Here is a 19,290-nt window from a genome sequence, read left to right as displayed (position 1 = left end):
CCCCCCCCACAATCTCTGGCAACCTGCACCTCAAGGTATCTAAAGTGAGTCTCTGCCTTACGGAATGGCAGCCCCCCCACCCCTGGCAGAGACACCACAAAATATTCACTCTTGCCTACATGTAATTTGTACCCTGAGAAAGACCCAAACACCCGAAGCAGCTCCAGTATTCCCCCTATTGACACAGGGAAATCGATGTTTGCCCCAAGGTTTGTGGTAACACCCCCTTCCCTATTGCCTCCTCAAACATCCCCACCATCAGCGGTACCAGCTTATTTTTGAATTTTTAATAATATTCCACCGGACCTATGCCACCTTTCCCGACTGCATCCCCCCAAGCGCATCATTTATCTCCTGCTCCATTATCGCCCCCTCTAATGTAGCCCTGTGCCCCTCCCTTAACTTCGGGTACTCCAGCCCATCTAGAAATTCCTGCATCTCCCGGCCTCCCGGCACTGACCTGTACAATCTCTCATAGAATTCGTTAAAGACCTTGTCAAACTGATCTGGAGCTACCACCAACTTCCCTGCCCTGTACTGCACCTGGGCGATTTCCCTTGCCGCAGCCTCTCTACGGAGCTGACCCGCCAACATATGGCCCACCATCTCTCCATGCTCAGAAAATGCACCCCTTGCTTGCCTCAATTGGCGTACCGCCTTCCTGATAGATAGTCGGTCAAAGCTCGCCTGGAGTTCCTTCCTCTTTTCCAACTGCGCTGGGTCTCTATCTTCTGCATACCTCCTGTCTACCTCTAGCACCTCATCTCTTTAGCACACTGGGCTAAAACGCTGGTTTTGAAAGCAGACCAAGCAGGCCAGCAGCACGGTTCGATTCCCGTAACAGCCTCCCCGAACAGGCACCCGGAATGTGGCGACTAGGGGCTTTTCACAGTAACTTCATTGAAGTCTACTCGTGACAATAAGCCATTTTCATTTCATTTCATTTCTTACCCTCTGACGTTCCAACCTCTCCTCTTTGTCTAGCCTAGCCTTGAACAAGATCACGTCACCCCTCACCACTGTCTTTAAAGCCTCCCAGACAACTGCCTTTGACACCTCACCCATGCAGTTGAAGCGTACATAGTCCTCGATTACTTTTTCAATTTTTGTCACAAAACTCTCGGTCCCCCAACAGTCCCACATCTAATTTCCACCCCGGCCTCTGTACTACCCCCTTCTCAATACCATATCCACCCAATGCGTGCATGAGCATGAACTGATATTGCAATTGCAGAGTACTTCCCCACCATGAAAAGGCCAATCCGCGAGTACACCTTATGGACCACTGAGAAAAATGAGTACTCCCACTCCCTCAAGTGCAGAAACCTCCAAGGGTCCACCCCTCCCATTTCCACCATTAGCCCAGCCAGTGCCTTCACACACCCAACCCCCCCCCCCCCCCCAACCCCGTGAAACTGGATTTTGGGGAGTTGCGTCAGAAGGGTGGGGTGTGGCAGTGTGAAAGCGCGGGCTTTCCTCTGGTTTCCCGCGCCGCGGGGCGGGGGGGCGGAGCTGGAGGTGGGGGCATGGCCTCTATTGGTTTTCTTTCCCGCGCTGAAGCGGTGCCAAGGAGGTGTGGCAAGAGGGGGATGACCCCATGCCGGGAGGGGATGGGTTTTGACGGGAGCTGCCGGGTCAGCAGAAGTCAGCTGACTCACGGACGTACCATGGAGGGTGCGTTGCGGCTAGGAGGGGTCCTAGCCTGGGGGGGGGGGGGGGGGGATACCGGGTTGCTGCTGGAATGGCCAGGAAGGAGCTGGTGTGGGCCGGGGGGGTAGAGGAGAGGCGTTATCGCCATGGGGAACGGGTCAGGCGGGGCGAGCTTGCCTGGGGCGAGCAGTCGATAAGCTTTGGCTAGCCGGCGGGGGAGAGGGGCGGGCTGCCCTCTGATCCGGCTGATTACCTGGAACGTGAGGGGGCTGAATGGGCCGGATAAGAGAATTAGGGTATTTTCTCATCTGAAGGGGCTGAAGGCGAACGTGGCTATGCTCCAGGAGACCCACTTGAAGGTGGCGGACCAGGTTCGGCTGAGGAAGGGGTGGGTGGGGCAGGTTTTTCACAGGATTGGACGCGAAGAACCGGGGGGTGGCGATTCTGGTGGGGAAGAGGGTGGCGTTCAAGGCGGCTGAGGTGGTGTCAGACAAGGAGGGCAGATATATTATGGTGAAGGGTAGGCTGCAGGGAGAGAAGGTGGTGCTGGTTAATGTATATGCCACAAATTGGGATGATGCTGGCTTCATGAGGCGCTTGTTGGGCTGCATTCCGGACCTGGAGGCAGGGGGCCTGATCATGGGGGGAGACTTTAACACAGTGCTGGATCCCCCACTGGACCGGTCCAGTTCAAAGACGGGTAGGAGACCGGCGGCAGCCAAAGTGCTGAGGCGGTTTATGGACCAGATGGGAGGGGTGGATCCCTGGAGGTTTGGGAGGCCGAGAGCGTGGGAGTATTCCTTTTTCTCCCATGTCCATAGGGTCTATTCCCGAATAGATTTTTTTGTCCTGAGCAGGGGATTGATCCCGAAGGTGCAGGATGCCGAGTATTCGGCCATAGCGATTTCAGACCATGCTCTGCACTGGGTTGATCTGGAGATGGGGGAGGCACGGGACCAGCGCCCGCTCTGGCACCTGGATGTGGGGATGCTGGCCGATGAGGAGGTGTGTAGGAGGGTCCGGGGATGTATTGAGGGGTATCTTGATACCAACGACATGGGGGAGGTCCGGGTGGGGATGGTCTGGGAGGCTCTGAAAGCAGTGATCCGGGGGGGAGCTGATCTCCATCCGGGCCCATAGGGAAAGGAGGGAGAGGAAGGAGAGGGAGAGACTGGTGGGGGAGCTCCTGGATGTGGACAGGAGATACGCGGAGGCACCGGAGGAGGGGTTGCTGGGGGAACGGCGCAGTTTGCAGGCCAAATTTGACTCGTTGACCACCAGAAAGGTGGAGACACAGTGGAGGAGGGTGCAGGGCACGGTATACGAGTATGGGGAGAAGGCGAGCAGGATGCTGGCGCATCAGCTCCGCAGGCGAGATGCGGCTAGGGAAATTGGTGGAGTGACGGATAGGGGTGGGAATGTAGTGCAGAAGGGGACAGAAGTAAATGGGGTCTTTAGGGACTTCTACGAGGAACTTTACCGGTCGGAACCTCCGATGGGGAGAGGGCGGATGGAGAGCTTCATGAACAGGCTATGTTTCCCAAGGGTTCAAGAGGAGCTGGTAGAGGGGCTGGGGGCGCCGATAGAGTTGGAGGAGCTAGTCAGGGGGTTTGGACAAATGCAGTCAGGTAAGGCGCCGGGGCCGGACGGGTTCCCGGTGGAATTTTATAAAAAGTATGCGGATCTGGTGGGCCCCCTGTTGGTGCGAGCCTTCAATGAGGCATGGGAGGGGGGGGCTTTGTCCCCGACGATGTCGCGGGCACTGATCTCTCTGATCCTGAAGCGGGATAAGGACCCCTTGCAGTGTGGATCATACAGGCCTATCTCGCTCCTCAATGTTGACGCTAAGTTGCTGGCGAAGATCCTGGCCACCAGGATAGAGGACTGTGTGCCAGGGGTGATACACGAGGATCAGACAGGATTTGTCAAGGGACGGCAGCTCAACACGAATGTGCGGAGACTGCTAAATGTTATTATGATGCCGGCAGTGGAGGGGGAGGCGGAGATAGTGGTGGCGCTGGATGCGGAGAAAGCGTTTGATAGAGTTGAGTGGGGGTGCCTGTGGGAGGTGCTGGAGCGGTTCGGATTCGGGGAGGGATTCATCAAATGGGTGAGGCTGCTCTACACGGCTCTGATGGCAAGTGTAGTTACCAATGGAAGGAGATCGGAGTACTTTAGGCTCTACCGTGGGACCAGGCAGGGGTGCCCCCTGTCCCCCTTGCTCTTTGCACTGGCGATTGAACCTCTGGCTATGGCGTTGAGGGAGTTAGGGAGATGGAGGGGCCTGGTGCGGGGTGGGGAGGAACATCGTGTATCGCTGTATGCGGACGACCTGCTGTTGTATGTGGCGGATCCAGAAGGGGGAATGCCGGGGGTGATGGAGCTGTTAGCGGAATTTGGGGGCTTCTCGGGCTATAAGTTAAATTTAGGCAAGAGCGAGGTATTTGTAGTACACCCGGGTGATCAGGAGGAGGGAATTGGGAGACTCCCATTTAAGAGGGCAGTGAAGAGTTTCAGATACCTGGGGGTGTAGGTGGCCAGGAGTCGGGGGACTCTCCATAAGCTTAATTTTACAAGGCTGGTGGAGCAGATGGAGGAGGAATTTAAAAGGTGGGACATGGTGCCACTATCGTTCGCGGGTAGAGTGCAGTCCGCCAAAATGACGGTTCTCCCGAGGTTCTTGTTCCTTTTTCAGTGTTTGCCCATCTTTATCCCTAGGGACATTTTTAGAAGGGTGACTAGCAGCATCATGAGCTTTGTTTGGGCGCATGGGACCCGGAGGGTGAAGAGGGTCTTCTTGGAGCGGGGTAGAGATAGGGGGGGGGGGGGGGGGGGGGCTGGCATTACCCAATCTCTCGGGGTATTATTGGGCGGCCAATGTGTCGATGGTGCGCAAGTGGGTAATGGAGGGGGAGGGGGCAGCATGGAAACGGATGGAGAGGGCGTCCTGTGGAAATACAAGCCTGGGGGCCCTGGTAACGGCGCCGTGGCCGCTCCCTCCTACGAGGTATACCACGAGTCTGGTGGTGGCGGCTACCCTCAAGATTTGGGGGCTGTGGAGGCGACATAGGGGAGAAGTGGGGGGCTCGATGGAGGCTCCGTTAAGGGGGAACCATAGGTTCATCCCGGGGAACATTGATGGGAGATTTCAGGGTTGGCACAGAGCGGGCATCAGACAGCTGAGGGACCTGTTTATTGATGGGAGGTTTGCGAGCCTAGGGGAGTTGGAGGAGAAATTTGGGCTCCCCCGGGAAACATGTTCAGGTATCTGCAGGTAAAGGCATTTGCTAGACGGCAGGTGGAGGGATTCCCTTCGCTTCCCGCGAGGGGGGTGAGTGACAGGGTGCTTTCGGGGGTCTGGGTCGGAGAGGGGAAGATATCTGATATCTACAAGGTTATGCAGGAGGCGGAGGAGGCGTCAGTAGAGGAGCTGAAAGCTAAGTGGGAGGGGGAACTGATCGAAGACGGGACATGGGCTGATGCCCTGGAGAGGGTTAATTCTTCCTCCTCGTGTGCGCGGCTTAGCCTCATCCAATTCAAGGTGCTGCACCGGGCCCACATGATTGGGACGAGGATGAGTAGGTTCTTTGGGGGTGAAGACAGGTGTGTCAGGTGCTCGGGGAGTCCAGCGAACCATGCCCATATGTTCTGGGCATGCCCGGCACTGGAGGAGTTCTGGAAGGGGGTGGCGAGGACGGTGTCAAGGGTGGTGGGATCCAGGGTCAAGCCAGGCTGGGGACTCGCGATTTTTGGGGTTGGGGTGGAGCCGGTAGTGCAGGAGGCGAAAGAGGCCGGTGTGCTGGCCTTTGCGTCCCTAGTAGCCCGGCGAAGGATCTTGCTACAATGGAAGGATGCGAGGGTCCCAAGCGTGGAGACCTGGATCAATGACATGGCGGGTTTCATTAAGCTAGAGAAGGTCAAATTCGCCCTGAGAGGGTCGGTACAAGGGTTCTTTAGGCGGTGGCAACCTTTCCTCGACTTTCTGGCTCAACGATAGGGTACGGGGACAGTAGCAGCAGCAACCCGGGGGGGAGGGGGGGGACAATGACTATGTTTGTTTATTTAATTTTAATTTATTTTTAAGTTTTTTTGTTGTTCATTGGGGTTGGGGCGGTGGGGGGATGTGATACATGCGTCGATAAGGTGTGGGGGGTGTTACAGTTATTATGGGTTATTTTGTTGCATTTCATGGTTTGTCGTTATATTTTATATTTTCTGTAAAAAAATTCCAATAAAATTTTTTTTTTTTTTTTTTTAAAAGGCTAGTGAGACGTGGTGGAGACTGGAGTTGGGTGATGCACGTGACCTCTGATGGGAGGACCAAATATCACAGGGATACCTGTAAAAGGAGTAATTGGAAGCAAGTATTGCTTCAGTTGTCTAATCTTAACTAAAGCATTACTGCATCATCATAACCAGAAATGGACACCATAAAATAAAACTGAAGAATTAAAAAATATTAATCATGAATTGTGGCTTTGATCACAGATTGGTAAAGGATGTGCCATGCCTTCTAACTGTTAATTGCGTACAGTGGACAAGCTAAACCCTTCTTCCAACCTCATTTGCAACTGGTGTTAAATCTTTTAACCGTGGCAGGAACATCGCTACATCGTTGGTCCTGCTCGCTTTAAAATTTAGCCCTGGTTTGAAATTTCTTGGCACAGTAGGCCCTAACCCAGCTCTCCATTTCAGGGTTTAAATTGGGCTGCTATTGGTCTTGCCTGCTTCAGCTACATTCCACTTCTGAATTTCTTGATTGGCCCACCTGCACTGAACTTTTAATCAAACTACTTCAAATCTACCTGCTTAAATGATTTTTCTGAACAGCTGAAGAGACAGTTCATAGTGCCGTATTAAATAAGTCCCATAATTCACTGTATATTTCAATCTAAAATTAAAAGGTCCAAAACTTACAGTCTAATGGATCTCCAATGCGGACCTGTTTGTAAGCTTTGACGAGTTTTTCCACCACTGAATCATGAATACTTTCATGCAGAAACTAAAAAAAAACACACAAAAAAGGAGGGACGGTAGGTATTGCTTCATGTTTTGTTAACTATTAGATTTTTTTTTTTTTAAAAAGCTCTATATGGTTGTAGGGTATTTTTGTTTAAACAAGTAAACCCGCTTTATAATTAGTTGGTCGTTTAGTCTACCATGTATTTATTCAGGAAAAAAAAACAGGGTACTAACTCACCAGACGCCTTGTTGTTGTGCACCTCTGCCCCGCAGTCCCCACAGCAGCAAACAGAACTGCTGGAATGATCATGTTTAAATCAGCATCATCGAACACTGCCAGGAATAAAATAGCACCAGTCAAATTCCACAAAGAGGTTCAGTCAGAGAATAATGAACTTGTTCCGAGATCTGCTCACAATCCACAGATTATTCATATATATCAACAAGGTTTTCCATCTGATGTTTCCAGCTAATACTACAGAAGACTGCCAGTCTTTCCAGACCTTTGTGGAAATCTAATTAAATGTTTTAAATTGCATCTTCAGCCGTAACATGATTCTGTTCTTATAGGAAATGACAATTGATGACATGGCAATTTAATAACTACACGCTGCCATTTTCATTTCAGCACGCCAAGGAATTACACAGAGGTTATATGGTAATTTTAAATTTAATCTAACGCACTTATTTATGTTTTGAAGGGACCTCCGGCAAAGGGGATTTGCGGAGCAGACGCATGAAAGGTGGCTCTCCTCCTAAGAACCCAAAATTAGGTTCTTTTATCCAAAATAGCCCACTAGGACAAGGAAAATGGCATCCCCTTACCTTATCCAACAGCATCACAAGATACGATGCCGAACAACAGGAACTCCATAGGCTGCAAAGGAACAAAAAGCGGCAGAAGAAGAGAGGTCATGACAGCAGACGCACGAGGCGAAGAAACGCCGGCCACACCAGAGCAAGAAGAACCAAGTCACACATGGGTGGATGGAGGAAGTTCCTCACACAGAAGCCAAGGGAGATCAGAGAAGAGATATAGATCGATATTAAAGCAGCGGTCACAGGGGCTCTCGCCATCAGGCAGGTGGCCCAGGACAAGGCAGAGAAAAAACTAGAGGCCCAGGGAAACACCTTCAAGGAACTGGAGAGAGCCTCAACAGATCAAAGTGATCGGATCATCGCCCTTGAGACAAAGATAGCAAGGTTGGTGGCGACGCTGGGAAGCCTAAAGAGGAAAGTAGAGGACCAGGAGAACAGATCATGGTGCCAAAATCCAAGAACAGTGGGCCTGCAAGTGGGAACTGAAGGTAGGAAGCCCACGGACTTTGTGGCCCAGATGCTGGGAAACCTGGTGGAAACGGACAACTTTCCCACTCCACCAGAGATAGACAGAGTCCACAGGTCACGATGGCCGAAACCCAAGGCTGGGAAGCAGTCGAGGGCAATCACTGCAAAATTGCACCTGTACCAGGACCGGGAAAGAATTCTGTTCTGGGTAAGGCAAACAAAGACATGCAACTGGGAAGGGCACCAGATCAGGATTTACCAAGACATGGCAGCACGGTGGTGCAGTGGTTATCACTGCTGCCTCACGGAGCCGAGATCCCAAGTTCGATCCCGGCCCTGGGTCACTGTCCGTGTGGAGTTTGCACATTCTCCCCGTGTTTGTGTGTGCTTCACCCCCACAACCCAAAGATGTGCAGGGTAGGTGGATTGGCCTCGTTAAATTGCCCGTTAATTGGAAAAATTTAATTGAGCACTCCAATTTATTTTAAAAAAGGATTTACCAGGATATTGGGGCAGACCTGGCCAAGCGCCAAGCAGAGTTCAACAGAGCCACGGCAGCTCTGTACAGAAGCACGGTGAAGTTTGGGATGCTGTAACCGGCCAAACCATGGGATACATTCCAGGGACCACTTTTTCACAGTCCATGCGGACCTGGAAAAATTTGTCCAAGAGAACGGGCTGGGAAGACAGCAAAAAAAAGGCAGCGGTGAAAAGATCACCCAAAAGGGACTGAAATGATCTGAGAGACACGTTGCGCGGGACTGCGCTGCCTCGCTCTGAACCTGGGAGCCAGAATGGAGGAAAGAAGAGGCAAGGGCAGCGGAGCGCAGGAGAGGGCTAGGAGGATGAAAAGCGGGCAAAGGGTAGGCTTAGAACTGACCACGGGGGGGGGGGGGGGCATCACCACACTAGTGGGAAAGCTAGCGCCAGGAGGTATGAGTGAGGGGGGTTTGTGCATCTCCCATAGCATGGCGACAAGGAACAAAATGGCACCGCAGACAGCCACTTTGGGCATCCCCAACAAAACAAAACAGGGGCTTACTCACGTGCCGTGTACACAGCACACTGTTTATAGCCATGTTGGGTAGCCCCTGGACAAAGAAACCTTGGAGCACAGAGGCCCCTGCCCCCATGGAGAGTACGGTGACTCTGACCATCCTGGATGGCCCCCTAACAAAGGGAAAACCCAGAATGCAGGGGCGTATCCGCAAGGCAAGTGTGTTTGATTCCTCAGGAATGGGGGGGGGGGTGGGGGTGGAAACAAAAACACCTCATCACAATAGTTACCTGGAACATCAGGGGACTTAATGGTCCCGTGGAAAGATCCAGAGCTTTTGTCCCCCTGAAAAGTATGAAAGCTGACAGTCTTCCTCCAAGAGACATACCTGGGGGAGAAGGACCAACTGTGGGTAAGACAGGGCTGGGTAGGTCAGACGTACAATTCATGCTACAGGATGAGAGCTAGGGGAGTCAGATGGACTTTGTTAAGGGTAGACAGTGAACATCGAACATAAGGCACCTGCTGAACATGATAATGTCCTCACCTAGGGAGAGAATACTGGAGGCGATCATCTCCCAGACTCAGAAAAGGCCTTTAACAGAGTCGAATGGAAGTACCTCAGAGGGCTCGGAGCAGGATTCATTGCCTGGGTGAAACTCCTGTACAGCGCTCCCACAGCGAGCGTGTGGACCAACACCACCAGCTCTACATGTTTTTAATAAAATAAATTTGGAAAAAAACACCACCAGCAAGAAATACTTTCAGCTACACAAGGGCACAAGGCAGGGATGCCTGCTGTCCCCACTCCCATTTGCCTTGGCGATCGAACCACTGGCGATTGCCCTCAAAACGGCAAAAAGTTGGAAGGGTATCCAGAGAGGGGAGAGAGAGCACCAAGTCATACTCTCTGTGGATGACCTGCTCCTCTACGTCTCAGACCCCTAAAGCTGCATGGAGAGGATCATGAAGCTCTCGTCTTCCCGAGCTACAAGACCAACCTGAACAAAAGTGAAATCTTCCCAGTGAATCCGCAAGAGGGGCTGAGCTATTTAAACAAGCATAAAACAAATTCCACTAGTGGAGATCCAAATTACCCATGACTGGACACGGATCCACATATAGAATCTCACAAGTCTGGTGGAGGAGGTAAAGAAGGACCTGCACACCCACTCTACCTGGCGGAGAGAGTGCAGACGATCAAGATGAATGTCCTGCTTAGGTTCCTCTTCCCGTTCAGATCTAGATTTGGATCCCCAAAGCCTTTAGATAAAATTACCATGGCATGTGTGTGTGTGGGTGGAGATGGCGAGAGATAGAGAGAGCATGCGAGCACTTCCGGTTGCGGTGATGCGGAGCTAAGCCGCACGTTCGGCGGCTCCTGCTATTTTCAGACTTTTGGGCTCTTTTTAGGGCCCGTAACAGCGCTGGATGGACTTTTCCCGGTGTAGGAAGACATCAGCTACGCTTCTCTGCCGGTGGATGGACTGGACCAGGAGCGGGGCGGTTAAAAAATCAGCACTAGAGCAGAGAAAGGTGCGAGAGAGGAAGACCAAGATGGCGGTGGGCGGGGAACCGGCAGCGTAGACGCAGTGGGCGCAGGACCAGCAGGAGTTGCTCCATCGCTGCTCAGGGAGCTGAAAACTGAGCTGCTGGAACCGCTAAAGGCCTCACTTGACAAGCTCGCGGCGACTCAGATGGCCATGGGGGCAGAAATCCGCGAGGTCCGGCAAAAGGCCTCGGAGAATGAGGAAAAAATCCTAGGCCTGGCGGTGAAGGTGGAGGCGCACGAGGCGCTCCACAAGAAATGGCAGGCGAGGCTTGAGGAAATGGAGACCGCTTGCGGCGGAAGAATTTGCGGATCCTGGGCCTCCCGGAGGAGCTGGAGGGGTCGGACCTGCGGGCCTACGTGGTCACAATTCTGAACTCGCTCATGGGAGCAGGGTCCTTCCAAGGGCCCTTGGAGCTGGAGGGGGCCCATTGAGTGTTGGTAAGAATATGAATACGGGGAGAAGGCGAGTCGGATGCTGGTGCACCAGCTCCGGAAGCGGGAGGCAGCGAGGGAGATAGGGGGAGTTAGGGATGGAGACGGGAGTCTGGTGCGGAGTACAAGGGGCATTAACGGAGTGTTTAGGACCTTCTATGAGGAGTTATACCGGTCAGTGCCCCCAGTAGAGGAGGGAGGAATGGACCGCTTTTTGGGCAAGCTGGAGTTCCCGAGAGTGGAGGAGAAGCAGGTGGAGGGTCTGGGGGTGCCAGTTGAGCTGGAGGAGCTGGTTAAGGCGATGGGAAGTATGCAGTCAGGGAAGGCACCGGAACCCGATGGGTTCCCGGATGAATTTTATAAGAAGTTTTCAGACCTGCTAGGCCCGCTGCTAGTGAGGACCTTGAATGAGGCAAGGGAGGGGGGGGGGCTTCGCCCCCGACGATGTCCAGGGTGTTAATCTCATTGATTCTGAAGCAGGATAACGACCCTCTTCAGTGTGGATCATATAGGCCGATTTCGCTCCTCAATGTGGATGCGAAACTGCTGGCCAAGATATTGGCCAGGAGGGTGGAGGATGTGGTACCGCAGGTTATTCACGAGGATCAAATGAGTTTTGTGAAGGGGAGGCAGTTGAGCGTTAATGTGCGGAGGGGTCTCAATGTCATAATGATGCCGGCGGTAGACGGGGAGGCGGAGATAGTGGCATCGATGGATGCGGAGAAGTCCTTTGACAAGGTGGAGTGGGGATATCTTTGGGAGGTTTTGAAGAGGTTTGGATTTAGTGAGGGAGTAATTAGGTGGGCGAGGCTGCTGTACGATGCCCCGGTGGCGAGTGTGGTGACGAATGGGAGGAGGTCGGAGAACTTTCGGTTGTACCGGGGAACGAGGCAGGGGTGCCCCCTGTCTCCCCTGCTGTTTGCATTGGCGATCGAACCCCTGGCCATGGCGCTGAGGGAATCGAGGAACTGGAGGGGGATAGTGCGGGGGGGGGGGGGGGGGGGGGGGGTATTGGCTGTCGTTGTACTCGGACGATTTATTGTTGTACGTGGCAGACCTGACGGTGGGGATACCGGAGGTGATGAGGATTCTTGGGAAGTTTGAGGACTTCACCGGGTATAAGCTCAACGTGGAGAAGAGTGAGCTGTTCGTGGTGCATTCGGGGGACCAGGAGAGAGAGATAGGGGAGCTTCCACTGTAAAGGGCAGAGAGGAGCTTCAGATAGCTGGGGATCCAGATAGCCAGGAGCTAGGGGGCCCTACATAGGCTCAACTTTACGAAGCAGATGGAGGAGGAGTTTAGGAGGTGGGATGTGTCGCCACTCTCCCTAGCGGGCAGGGTCCAGTCGGTCAAAATGACGGTGCTCCCAAGGTTTCTGTTCCTATTCTAGTGTCTACCCATCATGATCCCGAAGGCTTTTTGCAGGAGGGTCAGTAGGAGTATTACAGGGTTTGTGTGGTCGCAGAACACCCCGAGGGTGAGGAGGATATTCCTGGAGCCGGGTAAGGAAGTGGGCAGGTTGGCGCAGCCCAACCTGTGTGGATACTACTGGACTGCGAACGTGGCAATGATACGTAGGTGGGTGATGGAGGGGGAGGGGGCGGCATGGAAGAGGATGGAGGCGGCATCCTGTGTGGGGATGAGCTTAGAGGCGCTGCTGACGGCGCTGTTGCTGCTCCCCCCAGCAAGGTATTCTACGAGTCCGGTAGTGGTGGCTACCCTCAAAATCTGGGGGCAGTGGAGGCGGTATAGGGGGGAGGTGAAGGCTTCAGTTTGGTCCCCGATACAGGGGAACCACGGGTTTGTGCCAGGGAGGATGGACGGAGGGTTTTTGAGCTGGCACAGGGAAGGTATCAGGCGGATGGGAGACCTCTTTCTCAATGAGAAGTTTGCGACCTTAGAGGAGTTGGAGAGGAGGTGGGGTCTCCCCCCCAGGGAATACCTTCAGGTATATGCAGATTAGGGCGTTTGTTAGGCGGCAGGTGGCGGAGTTTCCACTGTTGCCGCCAAGGGGGATTCAGGACAGGGTGCTCTCGGGGACGTGGGTCGGTGAGGGAAGGATCTCGGCAATCTACCAAGTGATGCAGGAGGGGGAGGAGGCCTCAATGGAAGAGCTGAAAGAGAAGTGGGAGGAGGAGCTGGGAGGGGAGATCGATGAGGGGACGTGGGCGGATGCTTTGGGGAGGGTGAATTCCTCCTCCTCTTGCGCGCGGCTTAGTTTAATCCAACTAAAGGTGCTGCATAGGGCGCATATGACCGGGGCAAGGCTGAGCCGGTTCTTTGGGGGAAGAGGACAGGTGTGGCAGGTGTTCAGGGAGCCCAGCAAACCACACCCACATGTTCTGGGCATGTCCTGCGTTGGAGGGGTGTTGCGGGGACCTTGTCAAGGGTGGTTGGCTCCAGGGTGGAGCCGGGCTGGGGGTTCGCAATTTTCGGGGTAGCATCGGAGCCGGGAGTGCAGGAGGCGAAAGAGGCCGGTATTCTGGCCTTTGCGTCCCTGGTAGCCCGGCGCAGGATTCTTTTACAGTGGAAGGATGCGAAGCCCCCAAGCGCGGAATCCTGGATCAACGACATGGCTGGTTCATCAAACTGGAGTGGGTGTTGGTTAAAATTTGAATTAAAATTATTTTTTAAAAAAAGAGAGAGCATGCGAGAGTGAGAAAAAAGAACCCAAATGTCCCCAAAAAGGCCCTACCAAAACCTGCAATACTACCACTGGGCAGCCACAGCGGAAGAAAAAAGGGATGGGTAAACGAGCCAGAAACAGGATAGGCAAGGATGGAGCAGAGTTCCTGCACAGTGACGTCCCTTCCAGGTCCTTGCCACAGCTATACTCCTATTCTCATCACCTAAGCACTCTACAAGCCCAGTGGTAATCGCCACACTCCGGACATGCAATCAGCTACGGCAACACTTTGGCCTGTTCGAAATGTCCACCATGGTCCCCATCTGTAACAACCACAGGTTCGTGCCAACCACAATGGACGCCACCTTTAAGAGGTGCAGACAGGACGGAGGACACAGATAGTTAGGAACTTCTCCACGAACGACAAACTAAAGGAGTTGATGGAAAGGTTGCCAAAAGTGAAGGAACTACGACATTTACAAATCAAAAACCTCTTTAGCAAGGAGACAATATCATACCTACGGAAAACGAGGCACTCAACGATAGAGGAACTGTTGGACGCAGTTGCGGCTATTAGAAGAGGCACATTCCCCACTGGACACAAGGAAAATGGGAGGAAGAACTAGGGATAGAATAGGGTGGGGCGAGGCACTGAACAGGACAAACTCCACCTCCACAGGTGCAAGGCTAAGTCAAATGCAGCTGAAGGCGGTGCACAGAACACACCTAACCAGAACCTGATTGAGCAGGTTCTTCTCGGAGGTGGAAGACAAATGAGAATGGTGCCAAGAGGCCCGGCCAACCCCACCCACATTTCCTGGGCATGCCCCAGACTTGTCGGCAACAAGTGCTGGTATTGCCAGCAACACTCATCTAACAAAAGAATAGAAAGCATAATAAATTGCATGCATTACATTTCAACAGATATAGCAGAAAAGCCTACAACATGTTAAAAATAAGAAATACCCGATTTGTCCTGTGATTGAACTGGGAATTCAACTCTAGCTACTACAAAATAAACAAGATTCAAGGAATGATCAGGTCTGCAGTACTTAGTCATCGCCAGAAGGTGGCGCGAGTACTCTTTGAAATTCCATTAAAGTATGAAATTGGAATCCATTACTCAAAGCATCAATAATTGATTGCCTTGACATTCCACTCAAGATTCCTGCCGCTGGTCTCCTGCCATAACTTCAGCAGGAACTGCTAGATTCCCCGAAAGAACTGATCGACTCCAGCTTTATCAGGTCTCAAGTTTCCACATTGCTTTGCAGGGGCAAACCTCCAGCCATGGCTGAAGTTAAGTGTGTCCCTGGGAGCACAGGAGGAAAAGAAAGTGCAGGAGTAAACAAATGCAGTGTGGTCTAAATTAGGTTTACAATGCACGTATGTGAACAGACAAAGCATGGTAAATAGGGTTGGTGAGCTGCAGTCACAGATAAATTCATACAAATGTGATTTTTCAGCTATAATGGAGACTTAGCTTAAAAATGAGACGGACCAAATAGTAAATACTCCTGGATACAAGGTGTTCTGGAAAGATGCGGAAGAAAAGAAATGAGGAAAGATGGCAATATTGATTAAGAAGAATATTACACCGTTGGAGAGAGGGGATGTCCTAGGAGAAGTGATGGACAGAATTTATTTGGTGAGGGATAAGAAACAATAGACATGAAAAACAAACGTTATACTAACTGACATATTTTATAGACCACTAATTAGTGAGAGATATAGAGGAGAATATTTGCAGGGAAATTTCAGAAGTGCAAAAACTATAGGAAAACGTGAATGGATGAACGCAAATTATCATAATTAACACTATTGCTATCCCAGTATAAAGGGCAGAGAAGAGAAAGATTTTAAAAATATGTTCTGGGGAATTTTCTTACAAGTTAATGAGGAAGGACGCATTATTGGATATTGTGCTGGGAAATTAGGTGGATCAAGTGGATTCCATGTCAGTAGGGAAACATTTTGCGAACGGCAATCATAGTACCAGTTCTAGGGCAGCACGGTAGCACAAATGAATAGCACTGTGGCTTCACAGCGCCAGGGTCCCAGGTTCGATTTCCCGCTGGGTTACTGTCTGTGCGGAGTCTGCACGTTCTCCCCGTGGGTTTCCTCCAGGTGCTCCAGTTTCCTCCCACAGTCCAAAGATGTGTAGGTTAGGTGGATTGGTCATGCTAAAATTGCCCTTAGTGTCCAAAAAGGTTGGGAGGGGTTTTTGGGTTACGGGGATGGGGTGGAAGTGAGGGCTTAAATGGGTCAGTGCAGACTCGATGGGCCGAATAGCCTCCTTCTACACTGTATGTTCTATGTTCTACCAGAAGGTTTAGATAGACAAGAAACAGTCTAGAGTCAAAATCACCTAGTTTGAGGGCCGATTTCAGTGGGGCAAGAATCAAGTTAGTTTAAGATTAATAGTCACTTATACAAGTGTAGATTAAGGAGAACTTTCACAAATTTCTTAAAAGCAAATCATGTTTAATTAATTTGATTGAGTTTTCTGATCAGATAACAGAGTTAACAAGGATAATACAGGTGATATAGTGTACATGGATTTCCTAAAGGCATTTGGTGAATAGTGGAAGCTAATTCACCACCAAAGTGGAAGCACAAGGAGTAAAAGATGCAATGGCAGCAAGAATTCAAAGTCGACTGCGTGATAGCAGTTGTGGTTAATATTTTCTTTTAATGGGCAGCACGGTGTCGCAGTGGTTAGCACTGTAACCTCACGTAGCTGAGGACCCGGGTTCGATCCTGGCCTCGGGTCACTGTCCGTGTAGAGTTTGCACATTCACCCAGTGTCTGTGTGGGTCTCACCCCCACAACCCAAAGATGTGCAGGGTAGGTGGATTGGCCACACTAAATTGCCTCATAATTAATTTTTTTTAAAAAGAGAATTGGGTAGTTTAATTTTTTTTAAATCTTCTTTTTGGATTAAAAGAATGTTATATGGTGTGATTCCCCCAGGAGTCGTCACTGGGGCCACTGTTTTCCTTGATCCATATTAATGACCTAAATTTGGATGTGCAAGTTTCAAAACTTGCAGATGCTATGCTATGTTTGGGGCCAGGCTGAGAAAGAAGACAGGAATAAACCCTCAGGAGCTAAAGTATACTCATCTTCAAATTCAAGATAAAATGTGACCTGTTTTGAAACCTGCCTGGGTGGTTTAAGTGTTAGAGATCAAAGGAAAGCTTAGTTTGTTCTAATGGGAAGAAGGTACAAGGCATTTATGCTTGGGAATAATGGCAGCATTAACTGTCTCCAAAACTGTCCCAGACAAGTGTTGAGAATGTCCAGTTTTAAAGAGGTATGCTTTAAATTATTCATTTAGTTCCAAGAGGAGAGTTCAGCTCCCAAGGAAAGCTAACTAGCCTTTCCATCTAGATACAAGGCCCATCTGATTAATGTTACGATGGTGAAGGAGGCAGAGGAAGCTATAGTAAAGCAAAAACAGAAAATGCAGGAGAAACTCAGCAGATCTGGCAGCATCTGTAAAGAGAGATACAGAGTAAACATTTTGAGTCCATATGCCTTCTTCAGAGCACTATCGTCAGCTATTGTAAAGATCAGGTTACAGTCTTTCCTAGAATGTCACTGCATATCACAGACAGTGTTTTTGAGTTTGCCTGGAGGGAGGGAGCAACTCGAGACCAACAAAGACTCATTGATTCAGCACGCAGGAATGAAAGTGGAAGCTCATGCTTGGATTGAGAGAACCAATCTGTGGTGAGTTAGAGAGGCTGGAAGAGTCACGCAACCTAGGCAAGAGGGAGAGGCTCTGGGAAAACAAAACCAGTTCTAAGATTACAAGTTACCAGACTGAGAAAATAAGACAGGAATAAACCCTCAGGAGCCAAGAATCACTTTGGATTGATTTTGGGAAAGTTGAATGTCTATGTAAAGAACAATGTAAAATATATTTTTTAAGTCGGTTTTATCCAGTTGGGCTAGCTATAAAAAGGTGGATATTCTGTTTTATGAATTAAACATACAAGTTCCTTGTGAAGTCAATGTTTACTAAATAGCGTTTTTATTATTTGTTAAGTAAATATCTTGGAAACTTTAAATCCTGACCTTTCATTCTTTCAGTTATTAATTGGAAGTTCAAAGTTCTTTTTAAAAAGTATCTGCGCAGATCATAAGTAATAACAAACTTGGATATTTGGATTCAGTTTTAGCTGGATTAGCAGTTGAAGATCGGAAGCCCAGGGGTTAATATCTCAGCTCTGCCTGAAGAAAAGCTGGGCTGGATAAGGAGGCTGCAAAGACTTCCCAAAGAACCAGATAAAGACCAGACAACCAGGGAATTGGAACAGAAAGAATGTCTGAGGAAGATGCAAGTTAAGGGAACAGAGACCAAGAAGTTGAACAAGGTACTGTTCAGGACAATGCAAGGGAAAAGCAAAGTGTTCTGAATTTAATTGCAGTAACCAGATTTAAAGTGGAAAGCATCTTCAAGGGTAAATCCAAGTTTTTGGTGCCATCTTAATACAGTCTGGGAAGTGAAGAGTTTGTGTAACAGTCAAGACAAAAGTAATCCTGAAGGGAGAGGTATAAAACCTGGAAGCAAATCGTTGATCAAAGCAGCTGAGGGAAAGCATTGCTTAAAAGATCATTTGAAAGTATGCCTTTTTGAAAGCAGAATTTGAAATCACTTGTGTGAAAGTCAGAGTTCAGTGAGACAAGGTGATTCACGGTATAAGAATCATCTGAGGGGGTGTTTGGGAAGAAATCCACAGAAATTCACTTGGGTTCAGAGTGGAGTGCATCTGACCTCAGCCAGCCTGTTGTGTTCAAATGAACTGTGTATAAGTGAAACTATTATAGCCTACAATATACTTTGTAACCAGTGTTAACTTTAAAATATATGAGTATGTGAAGAGGGGGAGTAAAGGGGAAATGTGTCAACCGTTTCATATTCAATAAATGTGCTTTTTCTTGTTAAAACCAGCAGTCCTATGACTATTTCCTCCATGTTTTCTCAAAAACACGTAGAAGTAAAAGTTACAGGGTGGGATTCTCCGTCGGCAAGATCGGAAAAGGCGCATGGGCAGAGAATCAGTCTTGACGCTAAAATCATGGCGGCGCACGGTTCACACCAATTTGCCAATCTCTGGGACCTCGACAGCAGCACCAATGCATCCTACTCCACATGTAAAGTAAACGTCATTTGCATTTTAGCAGGCCTGGCCCGGTATTTGCCAATGCATCCATGATGTTCTGCCTCCACCGGAGGGAATTCCTTTTTTTAAAAATTATAAATTTAGCGTACCGTTGTGATTCCCTTTTTCACCAAACTCCAGCTGCAATCTGATGCAACAAGGCAGCACTCGGTGTAGAAACTTATGGTTTATTGAAACAATACTATTGTGTCTCAAACTCCAGTCCACAGTCTGTATAGTTATTGACGCAATATTATTTCTAATTTTACTTCAAGGTGAGGAAGAAAATGCTCCTGAATGACTATCCTAGATCTGTGTATGTGTTTGTCTCTTTGCCTTAGACAGAACACATTCCTCCAATCGGAAAGTTTTGTGTACAAAGATTACACTTGATTAGGTAGTGGTATTGTCACTGGACTCGCAATCCAGAGTAATCCTCTAGGTACCTGGGTTCAAATCCTATCAGCAGATGGTTACATTTGAATTCAATAAAACAAATATGGAATTAAAGAGTCTAATGGTGACCACGAAACTATTGTGGTAAAAACCCATCTGGTTCACTTAATGTCCTTTAGAGGATCCTCATGAATCCTGCTCCACAACAATGTGGTTA

At 50.0% G+C, this 19,290-nt stretch overlaps 1 protein-coding gene across 1 annotated transcript in view; it reads right to left on the bottom strand.

Moving 5' to 3' along the window:
* aldh7a1 (aldehyde dehydrogenase 7 family, member A1) overlaps nucleotides 1–19,290 on the bottom strand; it is an 81,427-nt gene that overhangs the window by 16,898 nt on the left and 45,239 nt on the right. Inside the window, exons 11-12 of the mRNA XM_038804980.1 lie at nucleotides 6,851–6,945; nucleotides 6,568–6,652 (exon numbers count right to left, since the gene is read on the bottom strand). Of these exons, the coding sequence (XP_038660908.1) occupies nucleotides 6,568–6,652; nucleotides 6,851–6,945 (180 nt within the window). The remainder of the gene's footprint in view (nucleotides 1–6,567; nucleotides 6,653–6,850; nucleotides 6,946–19,290) is intronic.

Source organism: Scyliorhinus canicula, chromosome 8 (genome assembly GCF_902713615.1).
Source record: "Scyliorhinus canicula chromosome 8, sScyCan1.1, whole genome shotgun sequence".
NCBI classification, from domain to species: Eukaryota; Metazoa; Chordata; class Chondrichthyes; order Carcharhiniformes; family Scyliorhinidae; genus Scyliorhinus; species Scyliorhinus canicula.
Note: the sequence above shows the minus strand (reverse complement) of the source record. Positions and strands in the feature narration are given on the sequence as shown.